The sequence below is a fragment of the Saccostrea echinata genome, unplaced genomic scaffold, assembly GCF_033153115.1.
Source record: "Saccostrea echinata isolate AGI-Se365-2 ecotype Australia unplaced genomic scaffold, CSIRO_AGI_Sech_v1 ptg000001l, whole genome shotgun sequence".
Classification (NCBI taxonomy): Eukaryota; Metazoa; Mollusca; class Bivalvia; order Ostreida; family Ostreidae; genus Saccostrea; species Saccostrea echinata.
Genome location: NW_026889750.1, coordinates 2,601,779 through 2,624,972, shown reverse-complemented (window position 1 = coordinate 2,624,972; position 23,194 = coordinate 2,601,779). Strand labels below are relative to the sequence as shown.

The 23,194-nt window shown below is 31.7% G+C and overlaps 2 protein-coding genes across 2 annotated transcripts; both read left to right on the top strand.

The window, feature by feature from the left end:
- The first annotated feature begins 167 nt into the window (after nucleotides 1-167).
- On the top strand, nucleotides 168-6,798 carry LOC133175285 (immunoglobulin-binding protein 1-like). Its single transcript, XM_061310725.1, has 10 exons — nucleotides 168-318; nucleotides 1,353-1,465; nucleotides 2,009-2,102; nucleotides 2,512-2,624; nucleotides 3,095-3,233; nucleotides 3,536-3,605; nucleotides 4,236-4,315; nucleotides 4,616-4,758; nucleotides 5,368-5,513; nucleotides 6,461-6,798. Exons 1-10 carry the CDS (start codon nucleotides 211-213, stop codon nucleotides 6,499-6,501), a joined length of 1,047 nt encoding a protein of 348 aa, XP_061166709.1. The 5' UTR covers nucleotides 168-210; the 3' UTR covers nucleotides 6,502-6,798.
- A 1,361-nt stretch (nucleotides 6,799-8,159) lies between these two features.
- On the top strand, nucleotides 8,160-19,611 carry LOC133182991 (glycerol-3-phosphate dehydrogenase [NAD(+)], cytoplasmic-like). Its single transcript, XM_061317901.1, has 10 exons — nucleotides 8,160-8,295; nucleotides 9,982-10,162; nucleotides 10,875-11,015; nucleotides 11,209-11,350; nucleotides 12,062-12,174; nucleotides 16,219-16,339; nucleotides 16,882-16,991; nucleotides 17,411-17,517; nucleotides 17,965-18,057; nucleotides 18,843-19,611. Exons 1-10 carry the CDS (start codon nucleotides 8,249-8,251, stop codon nucleotides 18,862-18,864), a joined length of 1,077 nt encoding a protein of 358 aa, XP_061173885.1. The 5' UTR covers nucleotides 8,160-8,248; the 3' UTR covers nucleotides 18,865-19,611.
- The last annotated feature ends 3,583 nt before the right edge of the window (nucleotides 19,612-23,194 follow it).

The window sequence follows — 23,194 nt, the reverse complement described above, 5'->3', positions numbered from 1 at the left end:
CCTTAATAGAAAAAAAAATAAATTCTTATTTTTAGCTTTTGTTTTAAGTAATCTGGAACGGGTGTCACGGATAATTGAAAAGCGAAATATGCTGATCGTTGATTTCAGATGACTAAATTTACCACTCTCATTATCACATTGGTGCTGCAAAAATAGAAATGAGACTTATGAGTAGGCCAATTATGTACTGAAACTTTCTGACTAACGCAAATGGCAGAGGGGGGAGAGGAGAGACTTCCAGACTTGTTCGAGACAGTGTGGTCTTGTTGGGAAAAGCTGGACAGCACAGAGGAACCATCCTCTTCCTACAATGTTCAGGTATCTCTTTCGAAATTTCTCAGTTTATGTTCATAGGTCTCTATAATTTAGCATCTAGACCCAACATGATATTTTGATGTTGCATCTGATGATCTGAGGTACTTTTATTTATAAGGATGACGTGATGATGATATTGTCAATAATTGGTTTATAAAGACAACGAGAAATAATATTATATAAATTGTATTAAAAAAAAAAATTAACTTTCAGTTTCACAAAAAAAAAATTGTATTGGGTAGAATTTACTTTACCAGTCCCCAGATGATGGTCAGTGTGCTCATTGCACTGTCTCACACACCACTCAACTGATTAGGGTTAGTCTTGCACCCACCTGAGGTTAGGGTTAGTCCTCGCACAATTCGCATCTGCAGACAGATTGGGTGCACTATTTGACTGATTAGGGTTAGTATCATACCCGGCCCGGAGATTTGGGTTAGGCTTAGTTCTTGCATATTACCCAAGACTGGAGATTAGGGCTAGTGTGTTAATATTAGAGATACAGTCTTTTAAATCAATTAATAAATTCAAATAAATCAATTAGTTGATTATAGAAGATTATAGTTCTCATCATCTGTGTATTTATGACATCATGTTTGCTTGTTTACATTAAAAAATGGCAAAGATGAAAGAACCCAGACTAAGTATGCACCAAACATGCTTCGTTGACAGCAAATTCTGTCAATTTTCACTGACTAAACAACAATTTTTATTAAATGTTTTCAGAGAAGGTTAAAAACTTTCAAATTGTTTAAAAAAAAGTTTTAAAATAATCTTTAAATCATAGATTTTGATTTTGTTGTCAAACTGGCCCAAAACTTAATTTTTTTCTACTGCTCACATGATCTCATATATACATGTATTAGAGTCACCTATAGCAACACTTTATTTAAGCATATAATGTTATTCTGGGGACCGGTAAAGTAAAGTCTTTCCCTAGAATGTTCATGGTCCAGATCGAGCTATAATCATGGTTATAGGCTATATATGTAATTCTGTGAATATTGGAAATAATAAAGTCATTATTCTTTTAAAAGAAAACAATCATCACAGGGATAACAGCTGGGATGAAGGCCATTAGAATGGTGAATGAGCTCTGTCTGTTTAGCAGTAATGAAGAGATCGAAGAGGTGGCAACAAATGAAATGAAGTAATTATAATTGATTATCACAGATGCATCAAATTCAGTATTTAGATATGTCTCAAGGTTGTAGTTAAATGATGTTGCTATGAGAAAATCTTAATAATTTTATATTGAATTAAACGTCACAAAATCCTTTAAGTTATGTACTTGATCAAATAATAATTTGAGAATAGAAAATTTTCTTAATATGACTTAATTAATAGTCTTATCTGTGATGTCATGATTAGATCACACTATGAAGTCATGATTTATTAAGATATCATATTTAGATTTATGAGCAAAGCCAAACATATATGTATTTCTATGAAAATGTTATGCTTTGTTTGCTCAATATTTAGAAAAATTGAGGTGAAGATTTCCTTCCACAATCACAACCGATTTGGAGGTTTGAAATCAGTATAGTATGTCACATATATATATATATATATATATATATATATATATATATATATATATATATATATATATATATATATATATATATATATATATATATATATATATATATATATATATAGGTCTGGTTTCAAATTCAAGTTAAACTTTTAGATACCTTTTGTTGCCTGCCTTTGTGGGATTTTTCACGGAGAGGAAGACTGTAAAAAAAATGGAGGACAGAGAGGGTTTGGTAAAGGAAGCAACAGTAAGCAAAAACAAGTAACAATTTGCTTTAAAAATTACAATATTTATTAAAATTATCACTCTGGCTGTCTGTGCACAAATTTCTTGTTTGTTCTTGGAAGAAAAATCCAATATTTTCATTAGTAATGTTGAAAGTTCAAACATGATATGTTGATTCCATTTGTCATGTGGTTGGTGCAAAGAATGAGCAAAGAGAGATTTCCTTATACATGTACAAGGATGATAATTCTAACAATTCCCTCAGGATTTATTATCTCCCTAGCCATAGAAGCTTAATCTCAAACTGTCACATTCAAGATAAATTAACTTCTTTTTTTTCCTTTTAAAGCAAATATTTTAAACTCCAGATCTGCTGATCAAAAAATTGAGGGTGAGAATTAAAACTAACAGTTGTTTCTTTTTTTTTTCAGGCATATTACACAGATTTCCTCAGAAATTGTGATAGTTATGGAGTAGCTAAAATTGATAAGAAGCTTCTAAATCTAACTCCTGAGAGTCAGCAGAAAGCTCTGAGTTCTAACGGGTAATCACTTACTGTCAACATATTACATTTGGCTTGTGTTATTATTAGCACCTTTGGCGGAAAGAAACTTCTGCTAATTCAAGTATGATGCTAAATGTCTTGCACATATATACATAAATAAGAACATTAAAAATGTGCTAAATCAAATATACACTGTGTTCGAAAATCTTTTTTTGCCAAATGTCGTACATGCAAAATATAATACATTTACACAGGCACTTGACGTTACATATATTCTTAAAAATATATATAACTATATATATCATTATTAGATATGGGGTTATATATTTTTTTTAATAAGAAAAATATGTAATGCCAAGTGCCTGTGTACATGCATTTACAATACTTTATTATTTATGCATTGCACGTGCCATTCAACAGTTTTCTAATCTTAATTAATAAGTCCTTACTCAGAAATGATTTCATTGATTTCATCGTTTAAACATTTGATATTGTGTATTGTTTTTTAGACCACCACAAGGACTAGCAGGTCAAATGCAGACTAGAGAGGAGAAGATTAGAAGTTTTAAAGAAAAGAAGGAGCTTGATGCCAAAGTGAAGGAACTCCACGAAAAAATGAAGCAAGAACATGTAGATGATGAAATAAAGGTTATTTTCCTTTCATGTTAAGAAATACAAGTTCAGCGATATTTACTATTTGGAGGTGGAGGTTTGGTATATTTATAACTGTACCTGTATTTATTTTGATAACTTATATACATGTATCTCCGAGAATGCAGAGTAATTAAAATGGAGTATATTGATTTTAATAATTTCCAGCATTTCACAAGATGGAGAGATTGTCGAGTTGAATTTTAGCATCTTGAATAGGAATTGCGAGCTTCTGACTAACACTGATTAGTTTACCTTATACTTGTTGTTAGCTAAGATTTGTTGTGTTTTTATTACAGAGAGAGTACTACTTAGGTTTAATTAGACAATGGATTGGAACTGCTAAAGAAAGTCTGGAATCACTCCAGGGTAAGGGAAAGAATGAATAAATTTTCTGGCACCAGATTTTATCATTTTAATTTCTCGATTTGAATTGAAGAAAAAATAATTTTTGTTATAAATAAATAGTACAATTGCTACTAAAAAAATATGTGCATACTAGGGCTGGGACGATACAACTTTTTCTATATCGATACATATCACGATATTTGTGCCGTGATACGATATGTATGTATCACGATATGTTGAAATGGTTATAAAGTCTTTTTTTTTTGTATTGAAATGAACTAAACATTTCTTCACAAATAAGAATAATTTATTCAAAGAAGTTGTATATTTGTTATAAAAAAAAATTATTTTACACAAGTGTTGTTAATTATATGTATTTCATATTTATATTTATATTTAGCATATTTATTTTATATATTAAACCCGAAATATTAAACAAAGAAGAACATAAGTCAGAATTTTTTTTGTGATACATGTATATCAATATTTCTTTGTACGTATTGATATGTGTATTGTCCTCACACAGAATAGATATCTCGATATATCGTGCCAGCCCTAGTGTATACCATACATGATGAAGAAGGCAGAACACCATGTTTCAAACACAGCAGTGTAACTACTAAGTATTGCTTAATGAATTGCATTTTTCAGTTGAAACTACCATGTTAGGCATACGTCATCAAGCATTAGATGATGAAGTGCCAGAGAACAAACCTAAGGAACAGAGAAAGGTATCCTGTCCAAATTTCTTATAAGTATGAAATGTAATACTGAGTTAACAGGCTCTGGAGCAGTGGAGCCAAAAAACTTGGAGGAGCTCATTTTTGATCTCAGTCTTATTTCACAAAAGGAATGCATGGAGGGAAAGTGAAACTGAAATAAAAAAAATGAGGTCATCTAAGTTTTATGGCCTCAGAGTCTGGTGGTACATAGTATAAATGTCAACTCTGCATTTTTTGAACAAAAAAAGAAGGCAAGCTTGAAAATTTCCTGTGCCAGTAGGAAATTTATTTCTTTTTTATGTCTGACAGGCATTCCGTCCATTCATCATCACCAAAGACATGATTCAGAAGGCTGTATTTGGTGCAGGCTATCCCAGCTTACCTACAATGACTATAGAGGAGTTCTATGAACAGAAAGTGAAAGACGGCACCTTCCATCCACCTACCTCACAGTAAGGACGTCTCAATTAAGGGGGACAACTCTGCTTCTCCTCAATTATACAGAACAGTTTGGCATGTAAAAAAAATCAGAAGGCATGCAGATAAACATTGTCTTTTCTGATGATCACAGGGAAGGGTGACTTAATGCTTGATATATTTTTCTTTGGTGTAAAGAACCAATATATATTTTTCTTTGGTGTAAAGAACATGTATTTGAAGTGCATGTAAGAATCTACAGAAAGCCTTTGAGGAAAATTTGGAGTTTTGAACAAATTGATGTCGTAACTCTCTCTCTCTCTTATTTCATTCTGAAAATGTATGGAAAATTGGATAATAAAACAAATGACGAAAGTCTAGAACAATGATTTTAATAATTTCATCTACTGCCGTTGAAATAAAATATGCTACCATATGGTATCTCATTAAAATTATTCTTGTGTTGAGATAGAAACAGTGCATTGATCTTGTCTATATTAGGACATACATAATGTAGTCATAAATTTTTTTCCCAATAGGTTGTTGTCAGTGAGTTCATTGTTATGCAGTGTGTATGGCATTGTCATGCAATCTATTTATTGTGTTCTGAGACTTTCTACAGTTCTCTGTTTTGTGGGTTTTAGGGGACATAGTATGCAGGACTGGGCGGCTGATCCTGATAAAGATAAAGAAGCCCAGGAAAAGGAAGCCGAGGAAAAGGAAAATAAAATCGAACAAGACGACCCAGAGGAGCTACAGAAGGCCAGAGCAATGGATGACTGGAAAGATGGTAATTAGGATATTAGATGTGTACCTTTTGACCTTATCTATGTTACAAGCTCAGGAGTGGGCTTCTGGTAGAAGTTTGTCTCTTGTTTTTCATATGTTAATTCCCCTATAAATTTAAAATTTAAATTCTACAGAAACTTGTTGTCTGAGGAATGGAAATTCTAAGAGCCATCTTCAAATAATGTTGCACTCTCTTTTCCAAAGTAAACAGAAATTTAGCAAAAATAAAGTGTAGTACAGAGTACACTATAGTTGCATTATCCTTAACCCAAAATCAGTGCACTGTTTCTTCACCCTAAAACAAAAATGACAAAACTTCAGAATAGTTTTATTTTGTATATACCCCGGTGCCAGTGTTGGTAGATTTATTTGCTTAGTAACTCAAGTGATCCATAATTTTTATCTTGCTCTCTAAAACTGCAGGACCATTTTTATATCTGTATTTTATAAATGTTATATAATATCTGTATAAGTAAGGAACAAAATATTATGAATTTGGTGGTCCTTAGCTCCCTTGGGCCTGAAACCTTCTTGTTATTAAGGCATTTTTACTCATCCCTCAAGTCCCAGCAGGACTCTGTCCATGAATATTAAAACTCTTTGTTCCCCTTCATCCATTGATGCTACAAATTGGTTGACATTTCTTTAGCCAATGCAGAAAAAAATGAAAATGTAGGTGATAGTTATGTTTGAAAACAGTTTTTACTCTTGAATATCTAGCATACAAATTTTTCAAGTGATTAGACATCTTTCTTTTACAATGTGCATTCAATTTTTTTTGTGAAAAAAATTGTGATTAAATTGGCATCAAAAGAATATTTATCAGTAACAAGCATTCCTTAATACTTAAAATATGCCTGAATAAATGAGGTTGTAAAAAGGTATTTGATACTTGAAGATTTTTACTATAGTCAAGTTTTTAGTTTGCAATTTTCTTTCTTATTCAAGATCACCGCAGAGGATGGGGAAATCGCAAAAATATGGGCTGAGATGAAAATGAGCAATTCACAGCTAAGACCAATCACCGGCTATTGTGTTGCCCTTCATACTCTATGTCAGGATGAATGTGCTTTCCAGGAACTAAGGAGAATATCTGAATGGACATAACTGAAAACTCAGGAATTCCCTCTTCTCACAATGATTAATATCTGTAGTGAGAAATAATCAGTATAAAATGTAAATTTGGATGTTAGTTGTGCTTTTATGAAGAACAAATGCTGTTATACTTGTATGCGTAGAATTAATTGCCTGTGATAATATCTTTAATAAAGACTTTCTAAGTACATGTTTATGTATTCTATTATTTAAGCTGCCATTTAGAACTGTTATAAGGTTATTAATCCATGGTCAAAAAAGACCTAATAATTGGTCTGAAGTATGTCAGTCAAAATACAATATCCAATGATAGGTTGTATTTGCTAATAAGTTCATTATAACAACCATAGAAATTTCAAATGCTGATTTTAAATGAGAATAATAAAATCCCTGTATCAACAACTTATATATCAGTAGCCTTCCATGGTTTAAAAATTCATTGTACTCATGCAGAGCATGCTCCTAAGTATCGTATAATTGAGAGACATAATCACCATATTCAGGTGATAGTGGAATATTACTTCATAAAGTAATGAAAGTTGACAATGGAAAAACTGATCAGAAGTCATCTTCATTTGTCAAACAGTTTAGATTTTAGTTGGGCCTTATCATCTACATTCAGAAAAAATCCCAATTTGAAATGTGGCAGACTCTGTGAAGTCATTTATTTCGAGTTCATTGGGATGCTAGTATATCGAGTCAACATATAAATGGAAGTAACTATTGTTAATGGATAAAACATTGTCGTTATATCTGTTTAAATTTTTGTACAAAATAGAGTCTGGACACTTCCTATTTTAATTAAAGTCAGTACAAAGTTAATTTTTGTAGTGTATTTTATTAAGTTATTTCATTAGATTCATGTGTTCATGTTTAGCTCCAGATTCTACGGATAAGAGGTCTCCTTACATTGATTTCTGTGTTTTGAAAAGGGGTTTTTATGGGCACTTTTGTAAATCATTCATTGACAAGTTTGTTTTGCTGCCTGTCAAAAAGTAGGTCCAACTCAAAGTTGTAATATTAATTCAAAATAGCAGGCATCTGGAACACCTCGGGCCCGAGGTGTTCCGGATGAATAGCAGGGTGACATTAATTGCTAATTGCAAGACCACATTCACAAGTCATGTGGACATGGGGGTTAGGTGAGGCTATCAAAGATGAAATTTTCCACAATATATAACATTATGAACATATATATACATTCATATTGAATTTGTGTGACAGTGCCTCATGAAGTTGGTAATATTATAGAGGAAAAACAGTGGGTTATGCCAATTGAGCCCAGATTGACCCCACAAAGGGAAGTAACTTTCGTAAATATCTAGTTTAAATTATGACTTCTTGTGCCGGATGATGCAACAGTATGCATGGTATGGTATCAGAATTATTCATGGGCATATAGAGGACAATTTCTTTTGAAAAATCTGATGAACAAGAGCAGGCCATGACAGCCAGGCAAGGGTGACTTAGGTGAGCGGTGTGACCTTAGGGCCTATCATTCATTCGAAACTACCGCCGCGATAAACTAGCTCCACCTTAATTGTTCTTGTTAGCCAATGAAATCCATCGGCTGAGACACTGCCTCTGGAGAAGGTAACCGCAACGCGGACCGGCGACGTGTGTTTAGAGTTAATCACAACAATGGCATCATCGAAGAAAAAAGTCTGCATCATAGGATCAGGAAACTGGTTTGTTATATTTTTTTATGAGTTAAAAACCTTTTCTTGCAATCATTTTACTTCATGCAGTAGTAACATGACTAGTTCGAATTTTCTCACTATTAGCTGGAATTTACCGGTTTACTTTGCGAATGGTACAAAGTCCATTGATATATTTTGATTAATGTCAGTAAAATTCTAAATCATTTTGAAAATACTTATGAGTTATATGTTTCAATTGCTATAAATATTATTTTTCTTCTGACATAAAATGTCAAGTTTGTTCTAGCCATGTAGCAAATGACATGCGCTGATGCAATGTTAATTATGTTCACGATGAGGCATTTAATGATAATGTCACAGTTGCAAAATATGGTTCCTTGTAGAACAATTCTTTGTCAATTTTGCCTTTTCTTTTCCTTTAAGGGGGCATTCCGACAACTTTTCAAATGTTATCTCATTAATTTTCTTAAAATTTTAACTATGCAGCTTATTTTCTTTAGAGCTTATTTCTTGCTTGTCACTTATTTTATGTCCATTTTACAAGAGTATACTTTACAAGTACATGTACTTTATACCAGTTTCAATATTACCTTGAAGTACCTGTAATGTTGGAAAAAAATCAAAAGTTTTTATCATTTTGAGACAATTTATATTAGGATTTAAAAGTTATTCTTTTTTCTTTTTTCTTTTTTTTTGTTAGATATAGTGTAATCAAAAATGTATTTGGTAGCTTACTAGTATGATGGACTAAATAATGTACAGTTGAACTTTGATATCTCGAACACTGATATCTGGAATATAATGGATATGTCGAAGTGATTTGGAAGTCCCAGCCACTTATTCTTAAAATATTTTACCCTCAATATCTCGAATCCTTGGATATCCCAGAGTTTTTCCATGATCCCATTAAGTTCGAGATAATAAGGATTGATTGTAATTGGCCTTTGCTGACCAAGACACAATGATAGTGTTCCAAAATATAAATACAAATACTTCATGTCCTACTGTATAAAATTGTTGAATTTATAGAAAATGTACTCATAATTTTGAATTTTTGTTCAAGGCACCAACAACTTGGTCATGAATTTGCTTCATTGTGTTAGGCAGAGGTCTAGATCTTTTCATATTTTATCATTCTGCATATGTATACATTTCTAGCTTTATCTTATCTGTGACCAAATTTACAATACCTTTGATGCAAATAGGTTTATTACCTGACAAAATGGTTTTCTCTTTGATAAGGTTTTTAGGTTAAGGTGAGATATATAGCTATCACAACATTGGCACAGTGGGCAGTGCTAGATTCAAAGATCTGGGTTTTTAAAGGCAAACTTTGGAATTTGTGGCTAGACAGTTATGTCATTGGCATATCTATAAGCAAACATATCACCAATAGAAATACAAGCAGATTATAGGAAACAGCGGGATAGTCTTGTTAGAGTTGATCAGTCTTGGTTCTTGCTCAAAGGAATTAAACTTGAAATAAAAATTTCAATATATATTCACACATATTTAATACACATATATAGATACAAGTGCTTCATTCTGTAGTAAGTATGTATGAAGTATAAAATTTATTGAAAATATTTTGTCATGATTACACTTTGCAGGTTCCTGTCAATAGCAGAATTAGAATTTCCTATCATGCTTTCATTATCTGCAGTACTCTCAGATACAAATGGTACCCGTACATATATATTTGTTTTATTGTAGGGGTTCAGCAATTGCCAAAATTGTGGGGAACAATGTCTTGGCCCTGCCAGACAAGTTTGACACAGAGGTTCGGATGTGGGTGTTTGAGGAAAAGGTAGATGGACGGAACCTAACAGAAATCATAAACAACGACCATGTCAATGTTAAATATCTCCCAGGAATTCAGCTTCCAAAGAGTGTGGTAAGTTTGACAGGAAAATGTCAAAATATGGAAGAATTTTACACAAATATACTTTGGCATGTTTTGCAAACACATACAGTATTCATATAAAATTTTTGCAAATTCTGCATTTCATTTTACATAACTTTAATAAACATGACCAGTGATTAAGGTATTGCACAAAATATAACTAATGAAGGTACAAGTATCTAAAATTATGTATTAAAGAAGATGTTTTACCATGTTTATGTTTAAATTAGCCGAATGAGTTGGGTTTTTTTTCATAATTATTAATGATTTATTTAAGAGTGTATTTGATGAAAAGACAATCTATGCTGTAAATGTAACATAAACAACAAATTTATTGAGATACAGTTGAAGTACAATGTAAATGTGCAAGATAAAATCCAACATTTAACAAGTTTAATTCACAAACATGAAAAAAAAAACTCAATAAACAGACTCAGCCTTGCAGTAGTAACTACTGTAACAGTATGTGTACTTAAAAAAAACAGGCTTCATATTTTAGCGGCTTTGGCACGGATAACAATGCGCTAATTCACAAATAGATAATAAATCATAAATACACGAGGACGTGTGTAACGCTAATTAATGATTACGCCAAAAACTCAATACCCAGTGATTGCATTAAATTTTGAATTCGTCAATTTATGTACACGTACAGTATGTGTATATCACATCATACATTTATTTTAACATTGACTGATTTTAGGTAGCTATACCTGATGTGAAGGAGTCTGCAGAGAATGCAGACATTCTGATCTTTGTGTTGCCACACCAGTTTGTACGAGGAGTTTGTAAACAGTTAGATGGTAAAGTCAAGAAAAGTGCCATTGCTGTCTCTCTCATAAAGGTACTATGATGTCCCCTTAAGAAGGGACAGTGATAATTTTCCCAAGATTCATATGCTCTTAGTTTCTCCTCAAGGGAGGTAACTTTATACATGTATTTATGAATTCTATAGCAATGATAATTAATATAAAAGTAGATAATGCTGACAAGCAATGCATTATATATGTATAAGCTATGATATTGAAACCTTTTAGGGTTTTGATGTAGCAGAAGGAGGTGGTATACTGCTGATATCAGATGTGATACGAGAAGTGTTAAAGATTCCTTGTGCAGCTTTAATGGGAGCTAATATTGCCAATGAGGTAGCCAAAGAAAATTACTGTGAGGCCACGATAGGTAAGAACAGTGTGTCAAATGTTGAGTCATGATAAAAATAATAAGAATTAAAGAAGGTCTCTGAAAAGTAATTTGTACATGTATTCTAACAGCATTTCCCCCTTATATAACTGGTACTGATAAATAGTACCATTCCCAATGCCAAAAAACGTTAATTTTTCCCAGTTTTGATACTAAAAATTCCCAATTCAATGACTTTGATCATGCACATTGTAATTCTTTTTGTATGAAATGTATGAGTTGACTAAATTTTTCACTTTGGATCCTCTTATATCAGAAGTAGAGTAGTCGGAGACAAGTGTTGTAGAAAGCTTGTGTCTGACATTATTGACAATTGGGAAGTATGAAAATGTGAGACTGAGACATTAATATATAAGACAATGAATACTTTTTGTTCATGCTTTAAAACATGGATTAATAGTTAATGTGTGTAGAATAAAACGTAAAATTTGTGATTTGTTGAAATGACCAAAAATTCCTCTTTGTTCTAATTTGATTGTGTTTTTCTCAATTGAATCTTTACCAGAACCATTCCCAGTGGGCAAAAAAAAAAAAATTGGAATCTATTAAATACTAGTATAGACATGAACATTTCTATAGATGATGAAAGTTCAGTATACACATTATGCAAAGTAAATGTAAAAGCAGATTTACATATAGATTGAACAGGAATGTTGATAGAGCATAACACAACTGTATTATATTAAACAGGTATTAAAGTTCAAGAGCATGGTCCTCTCCTGAAAGATCTATTCCAGACAGATTATTTTAGAATTGTTGTTTGTGATGATGAAACAACAGTGGAAGTATGTGGTGCTCTTAAGGTAACTTGGTTTTCTCATACTTTATAAACTAAAGGAGATCATATGCAGAGAAAACATTTCTGATAGTAAGCGCTCAGCTGAATCTCAAATTAAGAAGGATAAAGATTTTGGTTTGGAAAACGTAATTTTTAGAGCAGTTTTAGGAATCAAAGTTTCATTCCATGTTCACGTTTTCTCCTGCAGTGTACAGTGTATATACACTTTCATATGTGTAATTTCATAGTTCTATTCAAAACTCAAATGTACCCTTTTGTAACATAACTAATCCTCATTTGTTTAGGTGAAGTACATGTATTACATTCCCAGTGTTTGATAGATCTACAGAAAAGTTTCATTGTTATTGGTTAATTTTTGCTTTTATCATTAATGAAAAACTTATACATGTGTCTAAGAGGAAGTTATTGGATGATAGAGTTTTTTTTTTTAATCAGGCCCCCGCAAGAATTTGCGGGTGCCCTATAGTAATCACTTTGTCTGTATGTCTAGCTGTCTGTCTGTCCATCTGTCATTCTTCCGTCCACATATTTTCTGTTTTTTTCTAATAACTTTTTTTAGGGTTGACCAATTAAGTTCAAATTTGGTGTGTTGGTTGAATAGGCAGTAAGACATATTTTGATGTTAAGTTTGGTTCTCTATGTCATCCGGTTTGGACAGGGGTAGAAACTCCCTAAATATACAACTCGCAAAGAATTTCGAGTACCAAAAAACTGAACTCGCAATTTCGCAAGACTACTCGCAATTTTAAAATGAAAACTTAAGCCTATTTAAAATTGAAATTAAATGCATGTTCTTAAAGATAAATTAACTACTGTAAAATACACAAAATACTGGTACATGTTCAACTGCAGTCTCACTGTGTTTAACTCAAAGTATTGATTTGAATCAATTGTGTTCTCTTATTATCATGTAATTTGATAATATGTTCCAATTTCAATGCATGTTCTCTTTCCAGTTGATCTGATTGACAACCATAAACATATTAGTAAATAATTTAATTGCAAAAGTGGGGAATTCAGTCTACATACTGTTTTCATATTGTGGAGTAACACAGTTCTTGCTCCTAACAACTTTACAAAACAGTTCCACATTGACAAACATGTTGTTCCTCACTCTCTACCATCGGCACATACATTACGTGTCTGAGAAAAGAACGTACGACAACTCTGAAAGGGTATTTGATAGTTCTCAACTTTTTTTTTTTCGTAGCACGTAAATATCATCACTGGTGATTTTTCGATTTATTACCATCAGCACTGTCTTCCATCTGTCGTTTTCAAAACTTGGTAACTTTTGCATTCTGATTCGCCATTCTGGTATTTAAAAAATGGCGGAAATGTAAACAATAGCTAACAAAACTGAAAACTAAAACAGGTAGGGACGGACATTTTTTTTCCCGGGTAAAGTTACGATGTTTAAAAATCAACTCGCAATTTTTTGCGAGTTACCAAATTTTTAACTCGCAATTTAGATATTCTAACTCACATTTTGCGAGTTGTATATAATGAATTTTGAACCCTGTTTGGAGCTGGGGTGGTGGGGTAGATTCCTTAACTTTATAAAAGAGTGAATGGGCAAAGAGAGGTAACTCTGCTGGGAATTTCCTATTGTAAACTATGAAAGGCTGCAATGAGTCTCTTGGGATTAATTAACTTTCCTCTTGAAGAAAATCAAAGCATTTATCTTTATCTGTCACATCAAGATTAATCAACACCTCTGTCTGCTAATGAAGTTTGTTTAGAAGTTAAGGTCAATTCTGAATGATGTTTACATTCTCTGAAATGTGGATTTAAATAATGTTCATACTTTATTTTGGTAAAATACACAATGAGTTATGATTTTCTTGAATTCTAAAAACAAGATAAAGATAAAGATATCTTTTTTATTGTTATTTTTAGCTCTACTGGTCAGAGACCAGAAGAGCTTATGCCATAGTAAGGTGTCCGTTGTCCTTCCGTCTGTCTGTCCGTCCGTCTGTAAACAATTTTTCAAAATGCTACTCCTCCTACAGTTTTGGTCTGATTTCAGTATAACTTGGCACACAAGTAGACTACACTAAGATACATAATTCTGTGTATCGGTTTTTGATTTCGATGAACGGTGTTGCCATGGTTACTAAAAATAGAATTTTCTGTGAAAAACATTCAAAACGCTACTCCTCCTACAGTTTTGGTCTGATTTCAATATAACTTGGCACACAAGTAGACTACACTAAAATACATAATTCAGTGTATCGGTTTTTGATTTCGATGAACAGTGTTGCCATGGTTACTAAAAATAGAAATTTCTGTGAAATACTTTCAAAATGCTACTCCTCCTTCAGTTTTTATCTGATTTCAATATAACTTGGCACACAAGTAGTCAATACTAAGATACATAATTCTGTGTATCGTTTTTTGATTTCGGTGAACGGTGTTGCCATGGTTACTAAAAATAGAAATTTCTGTGAAATACTTTCAAAATGCTACTCCTCCTACAGTTTTTATCTGATTTCAATATTACTTGGCACACAAGTAGACTACACAAAGATGCGTAATTCTGTTTATCGGTTTTTGATTTCGATGAACGATGTTGCCATGGCTACTAAAAATAGAAATTTCTGTGAAATACTTTCAAAATGCTACTCCTCTTACAGTTTTGGTCTGATTTCAGTATAACTTGGCAAACAAGTAGACTACACTAAGATACATAATTCTTTATATTGATTTTCTGATTTCGATGAACATTGTTGCCATGGTTACTAAAAATAGAAATTTCCTTGAAATACCTTCAAAATGCTACCCCTACAGTTTTGGTCTGATTTTAGTATTACTTAGCTCACAAGTAAACTACACTAAGATACATTATTCTCTGTACCAGTTTCGGATTTCAATGAACGGTGTTGCCATGGTTACTAAAAATAGAAATTTCTTTGAAATACCTTCATTATGCTACTCCTCCTACAGTTTTGGTCTAATTTTAGTATAACTTAGCACACAATTAGACTACACTAAGATACATAATTCTCTGTACCAGTTTTGGATTTCAATGAACGGTGTTGCCGTGGTTACTAAAAGTAGAAATTTTCTTGAAATACTTTGAAAACGTTACTCCTCCTACACTTTTTGTCTGATTTCAGTATAATGTGGCATACAAGTAGACTACAGACTGAGATACATAATTGGTGTTATTGTTTTTTGATTTTGTTGAATGATGTTGCCATGGTTACTTAAATCAAAATTTCTGTAAAGTTGTTTTAAAAGGCTACTCCTCCTACAGTTTTAGTCTGATATAATAATTAATCTTGCCACAAAAGAGACTAAACCAAGGATCATTATTCTGTTTATTGCTGTTGCAAAGTTTCAAGTCAAAGTGCTACTTTTATCTTCCTTTATAAATACAACCAGTAGAGCTACAGTCTCATCAGAGACTTCTGGTTTTTCTTTCTTTTTTTTCTGCCTTATGTAAATTCAAGAATACAATTTATTTTAACAGGTATTCAAGTAAATAATAATCTCATTCTGTCATTGCTGAAAAAGTTCTTATTGTAAACTTAGGAGAAAAGGTTGAGAGAGCAGTATAATTAATCCCCTGGGATTGATTATCTTGCTGGTTGCAGAAAATTTTAGAGGGTTATCTTTCTGTCACTTTAAGATTAATTAACACCTTTGTCTGCAACTGATGTTTGTCCTGAAGTTAAGATCAAGTGGGTGATATTTGCATTCACTGAAGGCTGGCATTTTAGAAAACACATGCTTCATTCTTCTTTAAATATACATTTAATTGAGTTATTATAGATATGATATGTTTTACTGCCATATGTAAATACAAGGATACTATTTACAGGTTTTTTGGATATTTAGCAGTTGCTGTTGCTTATTCTTCTTTATATATTTTTAAATTTTTGTAATCAAGTAAAATTCTCATCCCCTAATTTGCACCCTTATATTTCTACCCCTCAGTGGGGCCCTTGCTGACTGGTCAGATTTCTAGTTTTTTATTTTTTGTAGAATAAATAAATTATGTAACCTTTACAAAAAGTATATGACTTGTGTTGTTTGATTACAGAACATTGTGGCAGTAGGAGCTGGTTTTGCTGATGGTTTGGGCTATGGTGACAACACAAAGGCAGCTGTAATTAGATTAGGTCTCATGGAAATGATCAAGTTCTGTGAAGTCTTCTATCCAGGTAGTATTTACTGAGGACATTTTTATGATGTGTATTCATGTAGGTCGTCCTACGTGTAAAAACTAAACCTCTACAATTTTTTATCTCTACAATAAAACAACATATTTATAGCATGCAAAGACATAATCTGTTGTATTCAATATCAATAATAAGTTATTGATACATGTACATTTGTTATATTCAATATCAATAAGTTATCGATACATGTATGTTGTTATATTCAATATCAATAATAAGTTATCGATACATGTACATTGTTATATTCAATATCAATAATAAAGTTAATGATACATGTACATTTGTTATATTCAATATCAGTAATAAGTTAATGATACATGTATGTTTGTTATATTCAATATCAATAATAAGTTAATGATACATGTGTTCAAAATACAGGGAATGAAAATCACTTCACTGTAAGCTCGAATTCATTATAGGCTGGTATCTACAACTGTGTTTTACTGTATTTACCATAAATGTAACGTAGATACATGTTAATATTAAAAAAAAAATTCTAAATTCAAATTTGTGTTCTCTCTTAGACTCCAATCAATCCACATTTCTGGAGAGCTGTGGAATCGCTGATCTCGTCACCACTTGTTATGGAGGCCGAAACAGAAAAGTAGCCGAGGCTTTTGTAACTACTGGAAAGGTACAATTATTTTGTTTCTATGATAATCAATCAATTTAATTAAATGAAGAAAAAATTGAAGGATCATAGTGAAGAAAAAAATTGTCCGTTTTGATGAAATTGACCATCAAAGAGAAGTAAAAGAAATGTTGGTTAATAATGAATGTTCAAAGTATACAGCTGACTACTTTTTTTTTTACACAAAAGTTTCGGCTTTCAAGACTAGATATTCACTTTGCTCATAAAGGTTAAGATTTATATTTGCATGAAATACAAAACTTTGAAATTCAAATCAATAGTACATTTTCACAATATACATGTATATATGAATATTCAAATTCGAACCCAGTATATTTGTTAACTTATAAATACATACCCCATGTAGAGCAACTAATCCTGGATATGTTGATATTTTGATGTCATTTTATTTGACACTGTAGTCAATAGAGACATTAGAAGCTGAGATGCTGAATGGTCAGAAGTTACAAGGCCCACCCACTGCTTATGAGGTCAATTACATGCTCAAGAGTAAAAACATGGAAGATAGGTCAGTAAATTATATTTATCATATTTTTTGACAGAAAATATTGTGTGATAGTTGAATGCTTTTAGTTTCACTTTAATACCTATTTCAATTTTTTTTATTTAAGAAAAAATAAAAGAAATGTTACTAGGGTGATCATAGTCTTGTATAGAATGTTATTATCTACAGAAAAAAAATACTGTACATCCATATGCTGAGGGATTGAATTTTTAAACATATTTGCTATGTGTTTGTTTTTCGCCCAAACACAAAAAAATCTACTTTACCCTGTTTAATATTTATCCAGAGCTAATTTCATACTTTATAGGTATTTTATAGTTATATATATGTGTTGATTTGAATTACTAGTAGTAAAGTTGTCGAAAAGTCACTTAAAATGCAATAAATGTATACTAGTTAAATTATCTCTGTATGAAGTAGTGGCTCAAAATGTTCATGCTTTATGTTCAGGTTTCCATTATTTACTGCCATACACGATATATGTAAAGGAAAATTGGAGGCCAAAAAGTTCATGGACTGCTTAAAGAACCATCCAGAACACATGTAAGATATCCCATGTCTCCAGACTGCACCTTTCTTACGTGCAGTTCATTGGGACATTCAAACTTAACATCAGAATGGTTCATGTACATGTATTATATTTTTGACTTAGTTGTTTTAATAATATATATATATATAGTACTATGAATGTCAATGTATATTTTATTGTCATTTAAGAGAAATATCATTTTATGTACATGTAGATATTGATATTGAAGACAATTTGGGCATCGGTCCACAGTTGTGTGATACTTTTTCATAAATGTTTAGTGATGCACATCTATTGTCAATTTTGTCTCTGGAGACAATCAATTTTTATGTATGCACTAACTAATGATTATTAGAAATCGCCCCACCCCCTTCCCCCCCAAATGCATTTTCTTTATTCTAACTTATTCAATAAAAATGGACAAGTTTTTCTACCTATTATTATTTTAAACTCTTTTAATGTGAACCAAATATAAGTAAGCAAAAGGTTAAAATTCACATACATTTTCTTTCTTTCAAAGGTATTTAATCCAGTTTTACCTAAATGAAATAATATAAAAATAAAAATCTTAATTTTGACATTTACAACATATTTTATAAACAGTGGATATAGTAAGAAATTGAGAGAAAAAAAATGGAATAAAAACACATTTCCTTTAAAGTAATTTGCCTAAAAATTGGTTGTCTCTCTTAATGTAAGATATGAATGAAATATTATTTATATACAAGTACTAAGAATGACTTAGGCATTATTTTCAGGGATATATCCAGAGTAATAATGTATGCATGTATACTTTTAGGTTGCGTAAGCCTCGCCTTTAGATCTTTCTACAAGCTTCTGGGAATGACTCTCTGCTGCTTTTACTTTTCCTTTTAGTGCATGTCATCTATAGCAAGCTTAATAGTATAAAGTATGCATATTTTCTAACAATCCTACAGCTTTCATATTCATTTGTTTTATTTTGTCTCCATTATTTATTAATTATTTATGCATGCTGGTATGCAGGCTTTTATATATACATGTATATCCATATTCCTACCCTGTTTTCTGTGTCTTTGCATGCTTTTTAGTCTTCTCGTAGGCCTGCTTCTTATGAATTGAAACAAGATTAAATACAGTTTAAGATAATTGAAGTTACACCAATATTTCATTGTTATCAGCACTTCTTATTTAAAAAAAAAACAATAATGATTAAAAAGAAATAACCCACATTTGTTTACAGCAATGATTGTTAATTATACATTTGTTGACTTTATCTGTATTCATAGAATTTATCTGTAAAATATGGTTGTGTTATAAAAATCCTTTTTGGGCAGCAAATTCAAACAAAATTAAAGATTCACCTCATCACTGCTTTCATTTCATTGATTTTTATCAACTTGCTTCTTCTTCATAGTCATTATTATGAATTTATTTTCTGTTGCAATGTTGCATATCCTTCTCAATGACTGTTAGATATTACATGATGTACTTAAGGATGATAGAGGTATAATCTAGTGGTATTATATTAATTTGTGATTGTTGCTGTCATGTATGAATTGTGGGGACATTAAATGATAAATATTTTATCTGTTATTCTTTGTGTTTTGAATTTACAAATATATCACAATTGAAACCACTCAATCAAAATTTGCATGATTGATATACAAGTTATATTTACACTCTAAATCATTGGCAAGTTAGGTGTAACCATGTCAAGTCAAATCTGCAACAAACATGCTGAATCCAGAGTGTTATTTAAGTTACCTAGCACTGGTTAATTAGGTATTCCTGAAATGGTAATGGTAAGGAGTTTTAAAATTCCAAAGTGACTGATGACACTTATGATTATGTCCTTACCATTGAGGGGAGGGGGACTGCCTCATTTTATCTATAACTAATAGAACAATCTGATGGTTGATGGCCAATTAATACAAGAGGCTCAAGGACCTTTATGGTTACCTGAGTATAATGTAACACTGTAAAGGATCCAAAGCTTGAATGTAAGATAAAATAACCTGATAAATTGCCCAAATGCAAGAGAAATGGGATGATCAAGGATCATCAAGATAATTAATTTACTTGCCTGCACTTGCCACCATTTTTCACTCTTCCCATGCAGATTAAATAAAACTATAGTTCTTCAGCACTATAATGTACAAGCAAAGTATTTTTGTCCCGTTTTTATTTATTATTTACAAGTGTACCTGACCATTACAATCTATGAAGGTACTTATAAATATTCTTGCAGAATTCTCTTATTCAGTTAACCTTTCAATTACATTATTTAATTAATACAGTGATTAATTATCAAAGGTGAATAGCAAAGGGGAATAACTTCTTTCAGTAGTCTAAGAATACAAATTATCAAATTACTCAAGTGGTGCAGAATTTTTCCAATCTGATAAAAAATACCCTTGCTCATTACATTTTTATATACTCTTGTTTGCTGCCTAGATGCCCAGGAGCAGAGAAGATTTTCAAAGAAATAATGCATTTTCACTATAGATTAGCAAGGCCCCACCCTAAGACAAGAGTCCCTGACCCAGGGGCCAAGAAATTCACAAGAGGTACCCTTGCTTATCATAACCATGCACTTAGTATGTTTGCTAATTACCCATGGACAGAGAAGATTTTCAAGGAAATAATGCACTTTCACTATATAATCAAAATACCCCCCCCCCTCCTCCCACAGACCCCCTGACCATAAGTTTCATAAGAACTACGAACGCTAACTCTCGATTCCCGCCTACATTGTAAACCCATTTAATTCAAAATAAATAGCAATTTGACCATAAAAACTTACTTGAATGCAAAGAATAGTTCATTAATAATGGATTAATAATTTTAAAAACTGTGTCAAAATTAAGTTCAGTGCACTTATTTTCATGTCTTTTCATAAGGGGGGGGGGGGTAGAAAATTTTTTACATTGAAATCAGGTTTTTTAACATCACTAGATTTTAAAATATTCATGAAAAAGGATAAATGAACCCTTTAATCGTTCCATATGTTTAACTTATGTAAAATTAAACATATATGATTAATAAAGTGCATTATGCTTTATGTTTTTTAAAAAATATTTTCCGTTTTCCGTTGATTTCTATAGTGAAAAACGCAATTTTTATCAAAATTAAAGAGTTGTCTCTCTTTATTTTGCCAAATAAGTTATTGCATGTTTTATGAAAATTCACATAAATATCTATATAAATATGTAAAGGAACATTTCCATGGAAAATCGCATGTACTGTGGACAGGTCCTATTCCCGGTCACATCCATTCTGGCCCTGGGGAATCTTAGGGGTTTTTTTAAACATAATTTTTTCTTCTTGTACGTACAATGTTTGCAAAATAAACTAAGAGGTACTAAGAGCACTGAGCTCACAAAATGATAACCCCCCCCCCCCTCTGCTCTTATATGAGAATAATGGCAAAGTCCTTATTTTACATTGGAAACCTCAAATATCTGTCAGATCAGTACATAAAATAGGAAGAACAATAGTTCTATGTACATGTAATAAAGATCCATTAAAAGTCTCATAAATTTTATTCAGTTTCAATCGGGGTACGTATTCAAAAAATTGTCAAATAACGTTTTATCAAAGAGTCGTGTCCAAATGCACCTGTGTAGAAAATTACGTTTCAATGTAATTGAAACCACTCGATCAAAGTTGACATACAAGTTACATTCGCACTTTAAATCAACGGCAAGTTGCGTTTCAAGTCGAATCTGCAACCAGTATGCGGAATTTTTTTCTGCTTGTTTTAAATACTGATTGCTTTTATGAAATAAATGTGGAAAATATCTGGAGTCGTTATTGTTGATCTTTCAAAAATTATTATATCCTTTTTTTTTGTCAATATATGAGTGATTTGTAGATAATAAAAAAAAAATGTTTATTAAAGTGCAAAAGAATTAGGAACCTATAGATATGCAAATATAATTGAAATATTTAGTAAAAAGATCGAGGGAGTCAACACGTTTTACAAAGGAACTTGCGACAAAGAACAACAGTTTTAACTGCTTCTTGCAAAATAACATTTTTGATGAAAATTATAAAGAAGATGGGTGAACAAGGCGTGCAGAATGCCTATAGCTTCAGATATTAATAAAATCATACTCAATTTGTGAATTAAGTATTTAAAATGAAGTTCTCATTATTGAAATTTATGAAATTATGATCAACAAAACTTTTCTGAGAAAAAAGATCTCGGGAAAAATTATTCTTTTATTTAAAAAAATAAAATGGTATTCGTGGGATTCGAACCCCCTAACAATAAAAATCCGGAGTATCATATTGTTTTGAGACTAACACGCTAACCACTACGCCACGCAGCTCCTGACATATAGTGGCATTTAAATCATGTTTGTGATATGACCCTTGACTTAATGGACTTCAAGTATTTCTCGGAAAGATGTGAATGCTTTGTCATAAAAGTGTACTTTTAAGGTATAGTGGGTCTTTGCTCCATGTTTTTGTAAACCAAAAAATGTATATTTTTATGCAAACTTTTAGGATCAACTTTCAAAAAAATGGAGCGAAGACCCACTCATATCGAAAAATTTTGTTAAAGTGTGAGAAAATGATCCTTTTTGTCCTCTTTAGTGTGTGTATGCTATTTCGTAGGCAAATAATTTCAGTCATTGTGAGATTTTTGTAAATTGTAGAGATTTAGCATAAAATATATACTTTAATGTTAGATGAAATATCAAAGAAAATTTTTATATAATTGAGATTTTATTTTTCACTTCATGTTTGTCGCACTATAGGCACTTCGCCCGCCTTGTTCACCCATCTTCTTTTCTCAAAAATTATCTTTCCACACTCTTATAAATCTTATAAAATCAGTTTCTACATGGTCGGATCCAGGAATTTTTCCCTGGAGACGGGGGGGGGGGGGGGGGTGTTCATGCCCACTTAAAATGTATCCGACTCAGGTTTGATAGAATTCCCAGAAAGATCGAAGTGATTGGCTTATCCAGATTAGGAACACGCCCCAAATCTTTTTTTCTTTTTAATTTTCAGATAAAAGGAGTTTTAGGAATTTCTAATTAACAATAATGAAAAAAAGGTTTGTGGACTTTGGGGAAATTGTATAATGGTGTACATATTTAGTTTATCTAGTTTATAATTCAAAATAGGGTACCTGTCATATTTCTCCAAGAAAAATGT

Bases quoted from the DNA above. Each gene is read 5' to 3' on its own strand.
- LOC133182991 (XM_061317901.1), top strand. From the start codon at position 8,249: ATGGCATCATCGAAGAAAAAAGTCTGCATCATAGGATCAGGAAACTG. The intron at 12,175-16,218 runs GTAACTTGGTTT...GTTTGATTACAG, and splicing joins AAGTATGTGGTGCTCTTAAG to AACATTGTGGCAGTAGGAGC. The intron at 16,992-17,410 runs GTACAATTATTT...TTGACACTGTAG, and splicing joins CTTTTGTAACTACTGGAAAG to TCAATAGAGACATTAGAAGC.
- LOC133175285 (XM_061310725.1), top strand. From the start codon at position 211: ATGGCAGAGGGGGGAGAGGAGAGACTTCCAGACTTGTTCGAGACAGTG. The intron at 3,606-4,235 runs GTAAGGGAAAGA...TGCATTTTTCAG, and splicing joins AAGTCTGGAATCACTCCAGG to TTGAAACTACCATGTTAGGC. The intron at 4,759-5,367 runs GTAAGGACGTCT...TGTGGGTTTTAG, and splicing joins TTCCATCCACCTACCTCACA to GGGACATAGTATGCAGGACT.